This window comes from Cylas formicarius, unplaced genomic scaffold, assembly GCF_029955315.1.
Source record: "Cylas formicarius isolate icCylForm1 unplaced genomic scaffold, icCylForm1.1 PGA_scaffold_12__32_contigs__length_19106922, whole genome shotgun sequence".
NCBI classification, from domain to species: domain Eukaryota; kingdom Metazoa; phylum Arthropoda; class Insecta; order Coleoptera; family Brentidae; genus Cylas; species Cylas formicarius.
The window spans coordinates 13,061,819-13,084,685 of record NW_026844225.1 but is presented as its reverse complement, the minus strand read 5'-3'; the positions used below and the strand labels follow the sequence as shown (position 1 = coordinate 13,084,685).

General features: G+C 31.5%; 1 protein-coding gene across 3 annotated transcripts in view; it reads left to right on the top strand.

Moving 5' to 3' along the window:
* Window positions 1-22,867, top strand: part of LOC132695659 (PAS domain-containing protein cky-1) — a 58,015-nt gene that overhangs the window by 5,118 nt on the left and 30,030 nt on the right. For 2 of the 3 annotated variants that reach the window (XM_060660049.1, XM_060660048.1), the window contains exons 2-3: window positions 6,825-7,006; window positions 18,775-18,836. In XM_060660049.1, coding sequence (XP_060516032.1) covers window positions 6,825-7,006; window positions 18,775-18,836 — 244 coding nt within the window. Of the gene's footprint in view, window positions 1-6,824; window positions 7,007-14,785; window positions 14,884-18,774; window positions 18,837-22,867 lie in introns of those variants that run through there. The other variant, XM_060660050.1, reaches the window with a different exon arrangement.

The window sequence follows — 22,867 nt, the reverse complement described above, 5'->3', positions numbered from 1 at the left end:
TTGCGGTACACCTGATGAGACAGGGAGAAATTCAGAACTTACATTATCAAGGGTAACTCTCTGATATCACATAAGATTATGGTCAATCAAAGGCTTTAGAGTAATCTAAAGATATAAGTGCAGTCGCAAGACCATTATCTAAAGAACTAATAATCTGACCGTTGATGTGTAAAAGTAGGCTAATAGTACTAAAACCTTTACAAAGTCCAGATTGACTGTTAGTGACAATATGATTAGAAACAACTTTAGATAAGGTTGAAAGAATACTGATTTGACGAAGGTCTGAGGACTGGCTGGGATTGTTAATTTTTGCCAATGGTGTGATCAAAGCAAACTTCCAAATACTTCCAAACAGCAATTAATAATATGTGGCGCGGTAATATGGAGCGTCATCTGAAGCATTCTAGTAGGTACACAATCAACCCCAGCAGAATTTGACTTAAAGTTTGAAATAATGCCTTTAATTGAATCAATAGTTGCGAGTTTAAATGCAAATGATACATTCGAGTTAAACTTGCAATTTTCATAGAAAGAAGTGGTGTCGAAACATTTGTTAATATTGCTAAAAACAGAAGCAAAAATAATAATTAATATCACTCGGATATTTTAAGTTAGGTGGTATTTCCAAAGTCGGTCGATTACAAATTTTCAACATATTTAAAGTTTTCCATATCTGTTTCGAATTCCTGTATATTATTAATTTTATTTCATTTAATTTATTTTATTATTATTCACAGGGATACAACTGGAACTTGTAAATACTTACAAACATCTCGAGCCTCATCGCGATTTTGAAAAATTCCACCATTTTTACATGGCAAAAAATAATAGCTCCAATTTCCGGTAGTAGTAGTAGAACTTTAAAAAAAAATAAAAATCATTCAGCTAGACCCATGAGAACGTGTAAAAATTAGTGCTAAAGTTTTTATAGGTAGTAAATCTTGACTTCGAGTGGTGAAAATGATAATTATTGTAGTAAAACAAAAAGCTCGTTCTTATCATCTTATTCAATTCATTTCTTCAATTTCCTTTAATTGTGGTATTAATAATTTTTGTTGCTCCTATTTTATTTCAAAGTTAATCGAAGTATCTTCCGTATTCACATAACACTCGCGAATAAAAAAATATCAAACGTATGCTTCGCCATTAGGGCCCGAGATGCGTCTCTGTCTATTTAATTGCTATTTAAAAACCGTATAAATTCGTTTTGGCACGGTTTTACACCTTTTACATTACGCGATGTACTTCACTCATAAAGTTAATTAACATGTTCATTTCTTATAATTAAATAAGATCGAGATTATCTCTCGAACAACTCTGGCCAGTAAATGCTTGATAAAAATCTACGTCCCACGCAGTTTGAGCATCATCAGTACTCTTTAACCATTATCGCTTGTATAATTATGTTATTTAAGCCCGTATTAATGGCCGTTCTGCTTTTGTTTACTTTGCCACTCGGGTTTATCTGATCGTTGTTGCGGTTTTTCGATAAATAAAGGGAAATTTTTACGGCTGCTGCCAACGGTTTCATTTCACCACGAATGGAAAGTAAAGAATCAAGTTTTATCAAAAAAGTAAACACCGAAGAAGAAATGACCCTCACAGTGCAATAGTAACACAAGCTTTTTGTTTAAATTGCAACTAATTAAATTTTAAACCAGTGAAAATGATCATGAAATAAAATTAAAAGAATCGCTACTAGCATCTACGAAAAAGGTAACTCTATATCGCTGAAATGAAAAATATTTAAGGCCTACAAGAAAATTACTTGACTTATAATTACTATTTTTGTTTGTAATTGTTGCTATTCTTTATTTTACGGTTCCTTGAGATTAACATACGAAAAGTTTGATAATTGTTCAATTAAACGTATAAAAGCAGAAAAACAACGAAAATTATTGAAGAGAGAGCACTGAAAAATATGTCAGATAAATTGCCTGATTATAATCCAGATGAAGAAGACAAGATATTGGATCAAATGACAGAAGAGTGGTTGTATGAAAAAAAAAAAAAAATATTAAAAAAAGTTTTTTAAGCTGGCGGTTTGAATTTTAGGCCGAAAATTAATTATATTAATTAAACTTAAGTGAGTTCTGATCCTAAATGAATAAAATGGATGAATGAATAATAAAATAAAAAATGTATATTTATAAATAAAATTTCATTTACTATTTTTGTATTTTTCGTTACACCCTTTTAAATTTAATTTTTTCGTTTCTTATTTGTTTTAATTTCTGACTTTTGTCCTTACCTTTTGTTAATATGGTTTTTGACATTAGTTAAAGTTACATAGGTAAGAAGTGAATTTGATCTTTCTTAGTTCTATTTATCAATAAATGATAACCTTTTTGTAAACCTTTCTTCCTGATGATAACCCAGGCGAAGAAGAGAAGATATTGGATCAAATGACAGAAGACTGCTTGGATGAAAAAAATGGATAATAAAATCGATTAACTAACCAAAAGTAAGCTGAATGCAATGAGAAATTTTTTAAACCCAGTTTTTTAAGTGGTTTGAATTTTAGTCCCAAAATTATTTATAACTTAAAGTTAAGTAAGTTCTGATCCTAAATTAATATTTCTTATGGCATTTGAGCAACTCCGAATGTACGCTACTAGTTAAAAAGTATGCCAGATCTGGAGGCGAAGGGAATGATCTGGCTGATGGTCTACACAAGAATTTTCTAATATTTATAAAAACGTTTTAATAATTTTTTTATTTATTCTTCATTTTTTTTTTATAAACTTTTTGCGTATTTGAGTTATAATATAAGCCATAAAGGTCATTACCATGTTTAAGAATATACCACGTATTAAAGTGTGGTATAGTATTAATGATATATTGAAATATGCGTGTGTGTGAGGCGTTTGCCAAAAATTGTTTGCACGTCTTATACAATTACAAAGATTTGTCTTCACAACAAATAAATGATTTATTATCTTATCTATCCGTGTAACCTTAATCAAGCAATATGACTGAAAAAATTGACAACGGGGATGCTAACAGTAATAGAGAATTTAATTTGAATTTTGTGGGACTATTATATAGCAATTTTGCAAATTACTGAATTAAAGGGACATAAAAATGATACGAAAGTAATTGCAATTTTACTTGCCAATTGAAGGTTGGTCGAAAACTTTTGCTTATGCGCCAAAGTAATAAGCATATAATATAATAAAACACCTTTCGTTCGAAATATTCGATTGAGGTTATTATATAAAGCAAAGCGGCCAACGCGAAAGCGAATAAAACATCCGTGGTAGAAAACCGCAGGAGGAAGAGCAAACCCCGGTAATTAAAAGTACCCGTAAAGAAGACGTAAACACTTTGAGTTAAAAATAAAGAAGAAGGAAAGAAAAAAAGAAGAGCGCAACGCTGCGGTTGCGGCACTCTTAGTTTGTTGCTTAATTTATAATCTAAGGTAAATTTATAGGTCACTTAGAGATTGCAGCCTTTAAAATATGTTGTAGGTTGTGAAAAACGTGTTCGAGGAGTATTTTTTATGGTACGACCACCGCGCGTACGGTATCGTCTCTCGGTACCGGATAGAACCGACGGCCAAGCGATACAGGGTGTTTCGCGCTCCCTGTGGATCACGAATTTAACAATATTGCACACAGGGCGTCTCTTTTTCAAAGAAGCTTCTCCTATAACGTTTAAAAACTTTACAATTACCGTTCCTCTATCTTTAAAAGCCTTATCACCATTAAACTTCAAAAAAACAAAAAAGACAAGAAATGTTCAGGCAACAAGCAAATTGTAAGTGATTTTCGAGTAAGTTCCCTAAAATTTTCCATCCAATTTTTGATTTTTATATACACGTACACATTTTCTTTTTTTGCCATAGTTATCTCATGCGAACTAATAATTTTAAAACAGTTGCTGTGTATTATTTCATAGGGGTTGACTCGGAACAATTTTAGTTGCTTTTATCTCCTGTTTTTGCAGTTTATGTGGTTCATTGGTGTTTTATTGTATTGTAAAGTGAACATCGCAGAATAAATGTATTATTATTATTATCATTATAATAAGTCACCGAAAATATTTAAAAAATACAAAACTATTGAAAACAATTTAGTTAAACCAAAAATCCCTCCCTCAAATGTCAAATGTTGGGAAAAATTTAGTTTTCCACCATACCTTTATACAGGGTGTATCAAAAAATATTGGGCTAGTTCCTAATAGATATATAGAATATTAAAAAATTACATTAGTTTGGTTAATCAACATGTGTCCGAACATTAATAAAAGAGGCCCCAAAAATCGTATTTTATTATTTTTGGAACAGTTTAAGATAATAATAATAAAGCTTTGTTGCTTTAAACATAACCAACATTGACCGGCATTGACAAAATTTTATCCCGAATTAAATTTGGTAGCAAGAAACGTTGCAGCTTAAAATTTAGCATTAAATTGACTGACGGGAGCAGACAAGGCTTGAAATGGAAGTGGGGGGAAATTTAGGCCAAGGAAGTATTTAAGTAAAGGACAAATTAAAAAATGAAAATGAAATCTTGCTAGTATGCATTTCGCTCACCCAAAACTTATTTTTCAGGGCCATTAGCGACCTATAAAACTCTATTAAGGAAACACACTAATTAATCAAATTTACAATTTTTCAAATGCTCCTTTCGATGCTGTGGCACAGTATCGAGATTCGAATTGTGGATATCCATACGAAATCTGGTTTGTCACACAGACACCTAAATAAAATTGGCACCACATGGTATAGAAGTATCGGAGCGTCGCTAATTTGAAGATTGTTTCAGAAACAACATCGTTATTTTTAATATTATATTTACTCTAGAAATTAGAGGATTTTTTGAAACACCATACAGTGGATTATTGAAGTGCAAAAGATTCAAGGAACCATAATGCTCTTACTAACAAAAAAAGTTCCTATAAGGGCGATTTAGAAAATATTTTTTTCAATATCGGTTGTTTTGTGAAATTATTATGAAACTGCGCTTACAAATAGATACTTTTGGTGCAAATGGCTCGGAGCAACGGTTTTCGAGGCAACTGAAGGCAAAATGTTTGCCAAACCAATATTTTAAAAACGTTTTAGCTAAATTATTTATTTCTTGGTAAGTAGTTCGCAGGAAAATCTGCATATATTTCTGATAATTGTGAAAATTCTGTCATAATGTTTAAATCGTCTTTTAATTAAATAACGAACTTCACATTCAATAGCATTACATTTTCATAATTTACTCAACTAACCAAAACTAAAAATATTTTGCAATTTTTGGTAACGAATGGTTCGTCTGAATCCTGATTTCCAAAGTATTTTAATCTAAAGCAGGTGATAAAATTGTTATATGTTCCTAAATTTGAGTTTTGAAATCGTCGGCCATTTCTAATACTAATAAAGGTATTGAAAGCACTTTTCGTATAACGTCGTGTATTGTGGCTAACCCTATATAAATAATTAAGCACGAAGCAAAGATAGTACCATTCAGTAATTAAGTGCAGGATTTATTAAGAGACAACGTACATGTTCCCAGGTGATCGCAACACATATTTATAGATGCCTACCGTTACAAATGCGAACATTTAAATGGGCATACTAAATCCTGAACACGAAATACGACCATTGTAATGCAGTTCCCGTTGACCAAACCCGTGGAACTGATGTCGCACTACTGGTACACGTTTAATTAGATCAATTTTTAAAAGTTTCCAAGTTTTAACAGCTTCCATTAAATCGACTACAAAGTAAGAGCTTACCAAGACCGTAACCGACGAGGACCGATGTAAAAAACGTTATTATAATCTGCTTAAAAAATATGTTTCCCTCAACCATGACTGCGTGTTATGGATAATTCAATTTCACCACAATTTAACACTGTTTGCTTATATTATTGGCGGGATAATAGATATGGATCGGACCCCGACATCCATCGTGTGTAACTAATCTACTTACAAGTACATTATATCCCAACAATGGGCCAATACTGGACGCTGTTTTTCTCGTGAAATATCCTTAATGGCGAAGCATTATTTGAGCGTTGCAACCTTCTATTCACTATCGATTTCATCAAAAGGATTCGTGCAAAAATAAAACGTATTGCCACAATTTAATAAAACTTTTTAAAAAATACAATGCAACTTAGTACGCTTGTATTAACTCAATTACCGAGGCTGCATCTTGGGTCAACAAAGGAAGAAAAAAGCGGCGATCGAGTTTTTCGTCGTTTTTCAGCATTATTCTTAAGAAATGAAAACATAACAAAAATTGCTCCGGAAATTAACATATGAAATATATAAGCGCGACTAAAAATGCCGAGACAACATCGATACGAAAAACAAGGCGACAACATGACGTTAATATAAATTAAAAACGTTTGTTTTTTGTGTAATTCAATTTCTATACTATTTATAGCGGTAAATCAAATTTAATTATACTGTGACTGACATATAGCCTGGCGACGAAAAATAAAATTATAATTAAATATACCATTAAATTAAAGGTTTTATCATCGATTTTTCGGAACCAAACGCATTTCTCACCCTTGGATGTTATACTAATCAAATAACTGTCACTTTCGAGTTTTTTCTCAAAGGCCGATCTTAACAATTTTAAATATTTCTCGTCTGACATTAATGGCGGCAAAAACTTGTCACAGGAATGATGCGACAAAATCGTGGCATTCCATTTCCATTTTTTAGCGCTTTTCGTCGTAGGGCATCGAATTGCGCAGGTAAATTTACAAAATTGGTTACGAGACGGCAAAAAACTTGCGACAAAACGTGTATCAACCCCGTGGGGTGAAACATCTGTCTTTTATTTGTAATTACACGATTTTCTGTTTTGTCTTTAGGTTCGACGCAAACAAATCAACCAAAGGTGCCAGCAAATTAAGAAGGGACCTTATTAATGCGGAAATAGCGAATTTGCGAGAACTGTTACCGTTACCACCGTCAACTAGGCAAAGACTATCTCAGCTTCAGCTCATGGCTTTGGTCTGCGTTTACGTTAGGAAAGCAAATTATTTTCAGCAAGGTATGTCGATTTCAATTTATTTTATTGACATTCAAAGCTACCGCGCTCTATTCAAGTTGGGTGTAAAAGCGCAAATATACAAGTCGTAAAATTATATTAGTTCTAAAATTCTAAATATTGAAATCGTGATTGCGGTTCGATTAACCTGTGGAAGTTACGTAACAACAAGAAAAAAAGAAAGTTGTGGATATCTACATTCCACTATAAACCCTACTATTGCAACTTTTCTTCATCATTCACTGCCCTGACGTCTGATTGACATAAATCCATCCCTGTACAAACTACTTATTATAATATTCTAAGAAATACATATAAATTAATGACACAGCAAACATCACACTGCGCTTGTCTTTATAAAATTACTTCTTAATAATATCATCGACATTTAAAATATTTAAATAGTTTCAAATACATTTTCTACCAAAATCTGCGATTCTGTCCAGCACAAACCTTTGTAAAAAAAACTACATCTATTTTGTACAACAAATTCTAAATCTAAACCTGTGGTTTACATTTTCTAAGAAAATGTGTAACATTATTGATTTTGTATATGATATAAATATATAAAACTAAGTTAATTCTGTTCGAAACCATATATTTATTAATGAATAATGAATAGTTTTTTGATTAAAGCATCTATTACAAGTAATATTTTAATCCAATTAGCAATTATAATTTTAGAAATATAAAAATATATATAATGAATAAATGAAACTGAAACCTAACAATTTGGAGAAAAAAATATTAAATAAACACATGAATATATCAATTACTTGGCAGTATGTTACTAGAATACCATTGGTTGTGATTATGTTTATTCAATAAAGTTTAGCAGTGTGATTAGTATAATGTTAATTAAAATGCGTAAAAGACATTACCAAAAGCTTATTGACATAGGTATTAATTTTTTTACACCCATCATTAAAATTAATTATTCCTAAAATCCAGTCATGCTTTACACAAAAATTATTTTTTCAATTTATTTATCAACCACATCTTTATCATAAACAATTAAAATTATGATAAAAAAAATGCTTTAAAAAATCAACGCAATCAACCGAAACAATTGTTTTGTTAATATTTATTTATTATACAAAAAGCCGAAAATATTTTAAAAACATTTTTATGCAAAAAATTATCCTTTCTTGAAATAAATCATTTCTTTATATGATTTAGGCATAAACCTAGTTCTAAATTTGTCTTAATAGTGGAAATTAAAATAATATACGAGTATCAGCATTTTCATATGGTGTTATGGCTGTTCCTTCATTTCCTAAATGAAATATCTACTAATTTCTCGTTTTTTGAATTTCAATTTTTTGCCTTACGGAGGTTAAATGTTTAATGAAGTGTAACGGAATGATAAATGTGGTAAGGCCTCACATCGTAGATAAGCCAAAAGAAACAAAATTAATTAATTTAATGAGTGTAAAAGCGGTACCTATCTACTAAATAGCAATAAACATTGTCGTAACACACAGCGTATCAATATCAACAGAATTCTCACGGCTGCAGAGACCCGTTCAACGATTTCTCTTACCGAGAATTTTTCAAATGTTTTGTCATCATTTTTCTTCTACAGGGTGCCTCCGATATAGTATTAACACAATTGAATCTTCGATTTTAAAAGAAAAATATGTAATGAAAAAATGCTGGTATGAATAAGCAAAACTTATTGTAGGAGTTTTCAACGAACATTTCAACTAATTCAGCCTGTTTTTTTATATCTTAAAAAATAAAATAACATTTGTAGTGCTAGTTGCTGCCACTATCATAACAAAGTTTTACATAATGTATGTATACCAATTTGTATCAAATTTTTGCAATGTTATTTATTATTGCGTAAACATCAAACACGAAAGATCGTATATATAAAAATAAACATTTTTCCCTGTATTAGCCGTTCCTATTTCTATAACTTATTAATTAATCCTCAACAATTTCGTAAGCAATACATCGTGTTCGTTATCTAAAATCGCTTTAGAAACTGAACTCTACATGAATCAGATAGAAACGGAACTGAAACGAATGGGAAATAAAAAAAAATCGACGCGAAGCAATGAAATAAAGGGTGGATAAAAAAGAACAAGATTAAGGATGCCAAATGAGAATTGCGAATGGGATAGATGACGCCAAGTAGACATATTCTTCAGTATTCCATAAACATTTCAGCGTCAGGATTTCAGTGACGTACAAATCAGATAAGAAGCGTCTGTAAGCACGTATACATGTCGACTTGAGAGTTAATTGACAGTCCAATCAATGGAGGATTTTGTCACTAAGACTCTGAAAAAGACGTTGATTGACTTAATATTGGCCAGTTCAATTTCAATAAACAATGGGTAATTTCATTTGTATACTTGGGAATACTCGTCAGCCAAATATACGTGATTTAATGTTTTCTTATTGTGCGATGCTTTCCATCGAACGTTTCGACAAGAAAATCGAACTGCAACCGACATTTGGTGCAATTGAGTTTGTCTATATAAGACCATAGCATGAGACGCTACTTATTCCCAAAATAAAAAGCAGCGATTATAACTCGACGGCGAATTATGCACAAATTCACAAATTATATTTTAATGACACTCATATTTATGATTTTGTGACTTTGTAGGCCGAAATTTGAATTTGAATTTAAAAAAATAACTTTCAAAGCTTAGTTAAAGTTTTTTCACCCTGTTAAAGTAATATTCGTATTAACTAATTCACCCTTTCTGCTTAGCTATTTTTATCTTTTAATCGTCTACTTGCTCATTAATTTATATCAAAGATTATTTTTAAATAAAAAAAATCTTTCCAATGCTCCAAGGTGTTAGATAGACTATTTGCCTTGCCGCAAAGTTAAATTTCAAATATTATTTTTACAAAACGTGAGTTTTAGGCCTGGTGAAGATGAAGAAAATACAAAAATAAATAAATCTTCTATAATGAAGTGGCTTTAAATTATCAGTCGGAGTACTCTTTTAGATTAATGCAAAACTCTTAAGTTGAAAATAAGAATTCCTAAAATTTTTCCATCCGTGAATCAATACGTGAAATATATATATATATATATATATATATATATATATATATATATATATATATATATATATATATATATATATATATAAATATAAGCGCAAAAATAGTTGTTCGTCGTAGGTTTCTTTAGAGAATCGCTCGGAAACACGAATAAACTGCAATGCGCCTACATTTCGGAGTTATAAATTAGAGAAGCCGAGATTAATTGAGCATTGTAACCTAAAGTGCTTAAAAATAAACCAACTGACACTAAAACGGTAAACAAAATCAGTGTATCAACATAGCTTGACGAAATCCTTAATGATATGCGAGCACTCGCGCAGGAATCATAGGGAGATTATGATTATCATCTGAATCATTTAACGCAGTGTGCTTGGGAAACGTTTTAAAAAAAATGAGTTAGATACTTAACTAAAGCGTGTTGAAATGCTGTTAGGAATAAAAAATTGTCCCCGATAATTCACCGGTACGTTACACGGTTTTAATCTTAAAGGATCTAAATTTGAATAAGGAAAAATGTTGAAGAGTGTTTTGTTATGTTCTTCGACTCCAATAATATATTTATTCGATGAAGGCCGTTTAAACGAATTGAAATTAGTATTACTAGTAAATAATATAATAATATATTTATTGAATACAATTATTTTGCATTTTCAAGGAATAAAAAATACTTCATATATATATATATATATATATCGTTTATTGACCATTTACAAATACAAAACGTATTTTTAAAGTCAGCAAAAGAATAACAATTTATAAAATAACTTAAAATAATTTAGATCTACTGTGCCCGATAAGTAACAAATTCGTTTATGGAATAGAAACAATGCTCTTCAAAAAACTTTTTTGATAATTGTTTGAATTTTTTGATGGAAAGTCGTTTAATATCAATATTTTTGGACCGAAAAATAGTGTTTGCAAAAATATTATACAATTCTAGATTAAGTTTATTTTTTTGTGTAGTACACAACCTCGATCTTAATGTTTTGATATTGTCAGCTGTTCGCGTCATGTAACTGTGATATCCACCATGAGTCGGAAAAACAGACAAATTTGAGTGGATTTCAACTAAAGTTTGGAGAATAAACATACATGGTAACGTAAGTATTTTCAATTCTTTGAATATTGGGCGGCAGTGGCTGGACGGCGGAACACCCCCAAGAACCCTAACCGCAGACTTCTGCAATCTAAAGGCTCTCTCGGCCTCCGTCGCGTTCCCCCACAGTAGTAGACCATAAGATAAGATACTATGAAACAGTGCAAAATAAACTATACGGAGAGTGCTTTGCGAGATCGAACCTCGCAGTTGTCTCAGAACAAAAACCTGAGATGACAATTTACCGCACAGGTAGTCTATATGAGGCGACCACGTTAAAAACGCATCTAGGTAAACACCAAGGAGTTTGACCGGTTCAGATTTTTTACTTCTTCGATTGGTATTGAAAATTAGAGTCTTTGTTTTATCGGAATTTAATTTAAGTTTATTTGCAGAGAACCAGTGCTCAATCATAGAGAGTGTAGTGACAGCCTTTTTATTTAAATTAGTTAGATCTTTCTCCGATTCAATCAATGATGTGTCATCCGCATAGAGTATACTGCGAGCAGCATTTGTTGCAAATACTACATCATTGACATATATTATAAACAAAAGTGGACCAAGGATGGAACCCTGAGGCACTCCATTAGTAATGTCCAACAGAGTGGATTCCCGATTATTCCAGACAACATATTGCTTTCTTCCGGTCAAATAAGATTTTAAAAGGGCTAAGGTATTTTCACGAATTCCGTAGTACTCAAGTTTAGACAGAAGTATATTAGTATCCACGCAGTCGAATGCCTTGGTGAGGTCGCACATCGTTACCGAAGTCGACAGGCCCTCCTCAAACCCATCAATCACATGCTCAATCACTGTGTATAAGGCACGGATGGTGGACCTACCTGACCGAAAACCAAATTGGGAATCTGTTAACAATTTCCTTCCCTCAAAGTAAGCAATAAGTTTATCTTTTATTATCGACTCAAAAATTTTTCCAATGATAGGAACGATTGCTATTGGTCTAAAATTATCTAAGATATTAGTATCCCCTTTTTTATGGAGTGGAAGAATTTTTGTCACTTTTAATTCATCCGGAAAACATCCCTCTTCAATGCTATTGTTTATTAGTAACGTAATAGGTTTCAGAAGTGAAGATATTGATTGCTTAATAATATTGGCATTTAGACCATAATAGTCAAGACAACGAGAGTTTTTTAGTTTTAAAATCGCTTCCCTAACATCACTCTCCACAACTGCCGACATAAAAAACGAGAAATTGGGTCTAGATGATCTGGAGATGTAGGTCATAGCATCTACTACTGAAGGTGTGATGGTTTTCGTTATCTCCGCTGACACAGAAGCAAAAAATCTGTTGAACTCCAACGGAGTAATAGATGATTGAATAGAGTTACTGTGCTTAGACCGTCTCTCCGAATTAACAATATTCCATGTCGTTTTAGATTTATCATTTGAACTCAGAATTATGTCATCATAAGTCTTCTTTTTCTCCACCTTTATAGTGTGACGATATTCTTTGTGGAACCGCTTGTAAGCATGAAAGTCTTGGTTACTTTTTGAACTATGGTATTTTTTTTTAAGGCATAAAAGATGCTGGCGCATTTGTTTAAGGTTTTCATTGAACCATTTAATTGGCGAGCAATGGATGGTAGAGTTAACAATGGGAAAGAAACTGTCGACAGCTCCCCTAAGTTGTTCAATAAACATAGAACAAAACTCAACGCCACTTTGTTCGTTACTGACAAGTTTGGACCACTCAATGTGCTCCAGACTGTTGCCGAACGCAGTTATACGTTTATTATTTATTAACCTTCTTTTAATTTTATCATGATTACGACAAAGCACTGACGAATTAACTTTTATTAATTGTCCCAAATGATCTGACAAAACGGGGTCACAGACTAGGACACTTAACCGGTCACTAGGAAAATTGGAAATTACATTGTCCAAACAGGAATCTACTGATTTAGACTTCCTGGTAGGTTCTTTTACAAAGAACTCTAAGCCAAACGAAAAGAATATATTTTTTAACTCCTCTGATTGTGAGGTTTTTTGTGTTAAGTCTACGTTAAAATCGCCAACAATAATTAAGTTGTCATAACGTTTATGAAGAAAACTTATCATTCTGTTCAAATGATCAATAAAAATGGATACATTGCCTGAAGTAGAAGATCTGTAAAGAGCAAGTAAAACAGTCTTATTATCAATAATTTCCGCTGCACAAAATTCTGCATGAGTTTGAATAGCAAATCCGCCGACATCTAGATATTTGTATTTGATATGCGGTCTTGAAAAAATAGCAACGCCACCATGTTTAAGTTTTGGTCTACAAAATGACGAAATTAAAGTAAAATCGTTCATTTTAACCGACTCAAGCCCACCGCCATCCAGCCAATGCTCAGAGAGGCACAAAATATCAATATTATTTAATCTTGCAAACAGTGAAACTTCATCAATTTTATTATGTAGCGCTTGAATATTTATATGTAAAATATTGTAGAAATTATTAGTTGACAAAGAATGGATTTCCTGCACTTTTCCCCAAGCCTTAACACTGTTCATTCCCTTGGGTGGCACAAACCTCACTTGCTCCGGACCCAAACTTATAAGCAGGATTTCACACCAACAACTTGTCGTAGTAAATAAAAATGTAAGCTTTAGGATCAATACAAAGGAACCATTTATGACACATAGGCAGGGCAAAAAAGGAAGCAAACCATTTATAAATATGCATGCTTGTGTCGCAAAAAATGAAGCAATTAAGCAAGAACAAGGAATCATTTATAATTCGTACGTTAAACTAAATAAATTTTGTCTAGCAGGATAAGCACAATATAACAATTGATAATACGATTGTTGAGCAAGAGAGATAACAGAAAAGTAAACACAGTAGAATAATTTATAATATGTAGGTACATTACCTTATAAAGATTATAAATACTCAGATTTTTGTATCAGGAATGACATAATATTCATTGATAAATATAAAACAATCATTCGTAATTAATACGTTAAGTAAAATAAATAAATATGCATGCATGTCTAGCAGGATAAACGCGACAGATAAACATAAACATCATTCAAAATTCGTACATTAAACAAAATAAACAGATACGATTGCTTTTTTAGCAGGACAAACAAAACAGACCATTAAGAAGTACGTTAAGCAGGAAAATGAATAAAATGCTGAGTGTGATGATTAAAATATTTGCCTCTATTGAGGGCAAACGAAAAAGCTTCGATAGAAATATACACGTAAAAACTATAAAATGAGGTGGTTAGTAGCCATGTCGATTTTCGAGTCATGCGCGAAACAAATTCTTATTTCCTTTACTGGAAAATGGTCGTTAAATGTGTCCGCTTCAAAATCATGTGCGACATACAATAATGAAACAATTATAAACAACCAAAGCGGGAATTAACGACAATAGACGTTTATTTACTCGAGCACAAGAAAACAATTGTTCGGGCCATCAGCGAGTCTATGTTACCTACTAATAGTTAATACTAGTAACGACATGGACAATCGCAATTATCGCAAGCGTGTTAATTGCTCGTGTATAACGACTTCTTAAAATTCTCAGGCATTTATTTAAATCTGCGCGACGAACGCAGCTGCATTTTCCGCACAGCAAATAAGTGCCTATAAAATAAACTGTATTTTGAAACGCTTTTCACAATAAATTTGCCATTGCAGTCAGTGCTGTACCATAGGTACGCGCATAAGCATAATAAAGTGTTTTGTTTGGGTCTTCAGCATAAAATAAGTGTTTCATTAGAAAGAAAACAAGAGGTAATATAAAATAACCATTTTTAACAATTCATTCATAAAATTTTACTCCGCTGAAACGTGTATTATAATTTTGCTTCAGGCCTTTTTTGTACTACTGCCAAAAAATCGGTTAAACAAAAATTGTGTACTGTTTTACGGAATGAATATACATAATTGCAACATTTAAAAAGATATTTGGAAGGCACTTTCTGTGTATTAGCATTCATTTTATCACTGGGTATCATCAGGATTTCTAAATTGATTTTTTGTTACATATCGGGTGGAAACTAGACTTTGTTATTTTTTTGAAACTTTCAAAACCTTTAAAACATTTTTTTTCGTAGTTTACGAAGAACACATACTGAAACTAAAACACTGTCAACAGTTTTGAAACTAATTTACCTCTTTCTAAACTTTTCCAAATATTGTAAATTATATCAGTGTGTATTTTTCGCTGGGTTTTTTGAAGGTTTATTTTTTGATTTATTTTCGTTGATCCTAAACCTGGAAAACCTGTTTGAGCTTTTCTAAAATCAAATATAAATGTGCTACGCGTCCAGCAATTTTAGACATATGGTCATTTGCGTATTTATTTGGTTCCCTTTATTTTGGAATTGAATTTCTATGCCCACGACACACATACATAACTCTTGTTGATGTTTAGGTTTGAAAAGACTTAAAATTATCAAAAGTTATAAACGCCAAATTAACAAAATTAATTAGAAACTGGTAAAGAGACTAGAAATCTTTTATTTAAAAAAAAAAAAGACTGTCACTTAATTGTAATTAGCGGTGTGTTTTTTACATTCCTGTATAGCAAACATTGAACAATTTAAAAAACTTCTGTGACTAGTTTTGCAAACTACATGTTTTGAGTTTGGAGCAGTTCATTTGCAAGCCTGCTATGATATATCTCTCGAGTAATTCTGTGTAAGTTATTTGAAACATACAATATTACAGACTTGAAAAATATTTAAGCCTAATAATAAATTTACTTTTATGATTACGGATCTGAAAAGAAAAGCAATCTTGAAAAATGGTAGACATTTGAATATTTTGCATAAAGAACGACAGAAATGAAATTCAAACCTCTATTGGATTTTGAACCGTTTCGTAAATTATATGCAAATTTCAAAATAAAATTTTGCACTTTTTCAGTTTTTTTTTTTCTGAACGACAGTAAACTGTGAAACAATAATTAATATGCGAGAGTTCCAGAGTATCGCAAAGTTCCAGTCAGCAAAAACAGAAGCAGAGAACTTTTGTAAATAGTATTACAGTAGCCTGTTTAATTTTCTTTGAAAAATTTACAACATTTTCATTCTCCGACAATTTAGATATATGACATAGAATTCTAGTCTCAGGTTTTTGATGACTGGAATATAAAACCTCATCGAGTTTACCAATATCGTAAAACATGCAAAATATATTCCTATAATTTTTTCTCCGAAAATACATCACAAATGCAGTTTTAAAAGAGACACTTCTCAATGATTTTAAAAAAATCTTTGGGCCATTTCTGCTCTTCTCACTTTCTCCTTTCCTAATATCCCTGCGCTGGTCGGTACACAGTTATCAAAAGTTAGTTGATGCAGATAGCCAATCTGCCAAAAGTAAGAGGAGGGTCGCGTAAGAGGTTTAAAAAAAAAGGATTCATCAAAAATCGTACTATCTATTTGAGTTAGAATTGAAAAAGTTTGCACACGAGTTTCTAGTAATTGATATAATTTTGATTTTTCTGTTTTGTTGATACTTGCGTCAAGATGCGTCAAGTGACAATGGGACGGGGGCCACTGGTACACTAAAATGGATAATAAAAAAGCTTGAAGTAGTGATGCTCCAGGTGCCTATTTAAAAGGATATGGTTTGATTTAAACTGCCCTCGCCCAACATGAGCCAAGTTTTCTTTGAATATACTGAGGCTAATTTGAATAAAGGAAGGGGAAGTGAAAAAACTTTTAACATTGGCGAGAGTATGAAACCGTTATGAACCGTGATTTTGAGTATACTATTTTTTTTTTAATAAAGTGTCGTGTTGGTCGTGCTGTACAAACTGTGAAGTTAATCAATGGCAACCTCTATATGAATAAGGATCGTGTGATTCAGAAAAATTGCAGAAAATCGCCTATGCACGTCTTTTACACACCGATTTATCTGCATGGACATATTTAAAATGAGGGACATTTTTTTCTATACCACTTAATAAACCGATTTTGCGCTCGTGACTTACGAGTTTCGCATTATTTATACTTAGAAAACGACAACGTTAATCTGAATGTTACAATATTCGGATGTTATCCGTGCAAGGCAAATTTCGAAAAATTATTCCCTTTAACATTCCGCCGATCAAAAAAAAAATCATTAACGATACATTAATAACGCTGCGTTGCCTGTACGCAGGCGTTATACGGGGCCCATTCTTCATTACGATCATTAATACCAGAGAACTTTTTTTTTACTCTCTCTTTTGTAGTTCTATAATTATCAATTAGTAAAGTAAATGTATTTATGATCATTGGATTTGTTTTAGCTATTGGTCATAATATATATATATAGTTTCCCAGGGAATGATATTGCGTATAATTAATATGAGAGACGGTTAAACATCTGTATCTTTCGTTCCTTCATTGGTGGTTATTTTCATTCCGATTAATTGTGTACATAAGTCATTAGTTTTTTTACGACGGGCGAGGAATCGGAATTTATTGTTACGTTTAAAAACTACCCGGTGTTCAAAATTTGCCAAAAAAGTACGTCGAGATTAATATTTTTTAATTTTGGTTAATCGACAGCAATATACAGTGGAAATTAAAAAAATATTTTTGCACACGGCTGTTCGTCTAATAATCCTTTTTGCCTTTCATTGTTATCGGCGCGAAAAAGTAAAAAAAAGAATAAAATTTTGCTATACCAAAGCACTAAAATTAAAATTTTCTCATTAATTGATATCGATCAACATATTACCTTACCGCCCACGTGCGATCGTATTTTTACCTCGAGCAAATCTCGTTTACCTTAAAAACAAGCTGGAATTCAGAACGTAAGTAGTAAGTTTGGCCGAAATTTCTAATGCCTTATATCAAACTTGATAAATTTTTTAAAACCTAAATAAAAAACTAATCAAAATTAAATAATAAATAATAATAGACATTCTAGCAAAGTAATGTACAAAAAAAGCCATAGAGTACATTTTAGTCAACAAATAATCTGAACTTTTCAAATTTGGTATCAATTAAAACAAAATGCTGCTTAAATTCATTTTTGGGACTAAAGTTTGTATCCCATTGATAATTATAATGATAAACTCATAATAAAATATTAAGTCTATAATGTTCCATAAATTCTGGATGCTTTTGTGATGTAAATGATTTGTATTATTGTGAAAGTTGAGCAGGAATGTAATTGATAGTCTGAGCTTCTTTGAGGTTTGTTCCGATGCATCCTAAAGAGCATCAGACAAGACACATTGGCGTAAATAATTGAAAAACAAGACATAACACACTGACTGTTAAAAACAGAAAATCTTGCTAGTTTCTAGTAATAAATAAATAGAATAACCAAGTAAATAACACCCTACTAACAAAACTAAAGAATATAAAAACATCCGCATATAATTTAGCTTTTGTAAAACTGTAAATTTAATGTTGCTAGTTCTAAATCGAATCCCATTCACATAATTAATTAACCATGAAAGTAAATCGTTAGGAAATTCTTGCGAGCAAATAACCAATTCGATTGTTGTAGCAGATTTTATTATTTAATAATTTTTATTCCATGTTTATTAAGTTAAAACACGTAACTAATTGTTCTAAGTTAGAGCAGGTACCACCCAGTACTACTTGGCGTGTATTTCGACCATATTGTATGGCGAATCTGCTGCGAAAAATAATAAATTTGTGTTATTTGTTGCAGCCTTTAAATGCCACGACGTTGGATTGCATCAAACACCAACACCCAATATAGGATTCTCTAAGGTGAGTTTCCCATTGAATAATTATTCCTAGTCCCTCTTGTTCTTAACTATATTAATGGCTTCGGATACGTTTCATTACGGTTTCAATAGTAAACCATTGCACGGTACTTAGTCATTACAACATAGAATTATCGCATTATCTTCATAACTCTATCGTTTATACAGGGCTATTCGGGCAAACCGTTGATTAAATGTTTACTGGAATGCTAGTTAAGAGTAAAGTAAAAGTAAAGTAAACAAGATGTATAAATACTAAATAATGGAATCGGTATACTTCCTGTGTAAAGCCTCAAATTATAAATTATAATATTACGGGATTCTATTCTCATTTTACTAGCGATTTATTTCATGAATTTGACAGCGACACAAAAAACAATTCGAATAATACTAGCGACAAAATATCAAAATAAATAAGAACTAAAAGTTCAGATTTTCACGAAATTATATATTTTGACATGACAATGTTTCGTCTTTATCAAATGTAGTATTTACAAACTACCTGCTACTGCGGTGTACTGTTTTATTTATGATATGAAGAAATGATTTATCAATTCACCGCCATTTTTGCTGCATAGCAATAACAGCTGCTTGTGTGTTCTCAACACATTTAAGAAAGAAATTAAAAATTGAACTGAGGTGGCTTTTACTTGATGAAAATCCATTTAACAAAATAAATAAAAACTTTTTTCCGATTTTCCTGAAATTATATATTTTCGACAACACCGTGTCTTTATCAAATGTAATATTTACAAACTACCTGCTACTATATATACCGAAAAATGACCAAAAAGCCTTAATTCATGTTGTTGTGAGAATTTAAGTTCAATAACGGAGATGTATTTAAATCTAATTGATCGTTAAGCCATACATTTGAATGTCTCATTTTGTTAATCTCCATGGCTTCCAATAAATTTAATTTTCTACGTTTTGTGGCTGTATGTAAAATATCAAAATTGTCTACAAAAATGTGTTTATCTGTGTTTAAGTGTGTAGCATAATTAGAATCTAGACTATTGTTTTTAAACGCTCTTTTATGTTCGTTAATGCATTTCTTGAAGGCTCTACCTGGTTGTCCAATATAAATTTTAGGACAAGATCCGCATTTCAACCTGTAGACACCTGATTTTTGAGATTTTGGACATTTCGTTTTATTGTTTTTTAAAAATTTTCCTATTGTATTGTTAGTTCTGAAAGTTATTTTTAAACCACATTTTGATAGATATTTTGAAACTTCTTCAGTAGGTTCTCCTATGTATGCAATTGTTTTAAATTGTTCATGTTCTGTATTAGGTTTCGGATAAATAGAGTTTAATGTTGTCTGTCCGTTCCAACAAAGCAAGTAAAGACATCATCCACGTACCTATACCACCATAGAAAACTTTTACCTAAAGGATGTTCTAGTATGATATAAACAAAATAAAATATTAAGGAAAGTTACCATATTTTGTAAACAAATGAGCGATAATAACTGGCAACTTAATACCGTGTGAACGAAGACCAGGAGGATCGCCGAAAATATGAATTTATGAAGGCGTACTTTTAGAAAAATAAAACAAATATCATGCGAGAATGGTTCAATAATGTGTTACAAACACGCACATTGGTAATTGTTTCATTTAAAAAACTATAACCGGGAGATTTCCCACGATGTTCCACTCTTATGTGGATGCTGCGATTCTTCTGACAAATACCAATTACATTATAACCGCCTGCAATGGCTGAATCTATATGCATAATTTGCTCGAGGGTCAATTTTTTCAACTCGAAAATAAGCTGCCGGTAACTGAAGACGGTATAACACGAAATATCAGATTGGCATCGACAGTATCATCTAAATCAAGATTGCCTATCTTTAGGATAAGTACCGATGAGATTAAGTTAAGAGGAAAATTGTTTTATAGCTTCGCCAATGCATATTGAGGCACCACATAATACCTATCATACATGGGTTATCTTATCTTGTTTATTTAGTGAAAAAAGTTTAACGGACAACTATTAATCTTGCCGACAACTCGACTGGAACGGAGTCCAAGTAAAACATACGATGCAATGGAACAAATTTCATGAATATGAAAATTTAAATCACGCATTAAGTCCGACAAAACATACTTTCCTCACCACACCGCACCAGAATCATTAAATACTTATACGATCCCTCAATCAATTAATATAAATAAATACATCAATAATAATGGGAAAAGTAAAACCTCTATTGAAGTCATTTGAGGAAAACAATGTAGAGAACTATAGACCAAATTTTTTCGGGAAGACACTAAAAAATAGAATAATGAGTTTCTTTTGAAAAATTTAATGTCTTATCATACGCTCAATATGGATTTAGAGATGGAGAATCGACACAAAAATAACAGATCCTCTTGAGAGCAACTAACGCAGTCTTTGCGTGTTTGTTGGTCTCTTTGAAGCGTTTAATACCATTTCAGATAAATTTTTCTTGTCAAAACTGGAAAAGCATGATTTAAGGGAGAGGGAAAAAGTTCTAGAGCTTTGCGAAAGATAAATAATTATGTTGACATTGATGATGCCATTAGTAACAGAAAAGAAAGAGTGTATAAATTTTATTGTATAAATAAATGACTTGTTAGAACTAAAAACTATTACTAAAATAATAAGCTTGGAAGGAATAAAAAAGTACAGCTGAAAAAGATTTCAACTTCATAAAATCCTGGTTTCAAATAAACAATTGTAAAAAAAAATATACTCGCCCTTTGCAATCTACAACAATCATTTGCCAAACTCTGGCCCTTAACAATAAACAATATAGAAAAATTACGGAAACAGAATCAATTAAATATTTACGAGTTACTACATGAATTGGGATTTACAATTAAGAAATGCATTAAACGAAATACGTTACTGAGTATTCCGCAGTAATGATCCTGGAGAATAATATATAGTAAAACAAGAAACTACTTTTCCAAGAAACAGAAATATTGGATATTCGAGAGCTTCATTGTTTGGAAATTTTATAGAGGAAGAATTAAGCTGCAACAGAGAATAAAAAATTATCCAACAACAAGGAATATTAACCATGAATTTAATTTCGTATCAAAAACCGTTTTACAACGCTCTGTAGAATTATTTCGCACCAAGAGTATACAATTCTTTATGTTTAAGTACATAAAGTATACAAAAATTATAGTCTAAAGTGTAATAAAGTAATTAACTTAAATTATGTTAGTCAGAGAATTTGTGACAATTAAGAAACGTAATTTTATTATTGTATTTGTATTATTATATTAGTATTAAAAAAAATGTTAACGAATGATGAACAAACGAACATCGGAAAATCGACAATACATTCCTCAACTTAAATTATAATTCTTCTTCTTCATCTATTTGAAATTAAGCTCATTATGCATAACGATATACGCAATTTTAAAAAATAAAAACTAAATAGGACTTTTGTCCCAAATTTGCGTGACATTTTTTTAATCTTAGCGGCACCTATAAATTTTATATGCATATTTTAATCCTATGTTAAAGGGGCTCAAATTATAACCGAAGTCTAATGATAATAATGGAGTAGACGCTTCGGCAGAAATGAACTTTATTCATATGTAAAATATTTAACCCGAATGAGAAACCATTACGTAACAAAAACACTCGGTACTGATTTTATAAAATTGATGTTTAAAATAGAAAGTTATGCTAAATCTGTGTAAAACACACTCATGTAACCTTCATTTGCTATTGCATGTGATTTTTTTAAAAGAGTAACAGTATCGTTTAAAGAGAATGTTGAAATTGGTACAAAGGTTCTATCTGATTCAATATACAGTAGTTTATGAGTATAAGAAGTTTATGCGAGTTCACGATACCTTTTAAGAAAATCCTGTTATTTATTTCGCAAATATCCGCAGCTTGTACATCTCTTAATTCACAAAATCTCGCCCCCCATTTCCCTCTCAATCGTCAAAAACAATAGCAACAAATAATGGAATGGTGTAAAATTTATCAGACTTATTGTTCGATTAACATAAATTAAGATACACAGCACCACGTTTTACTCAG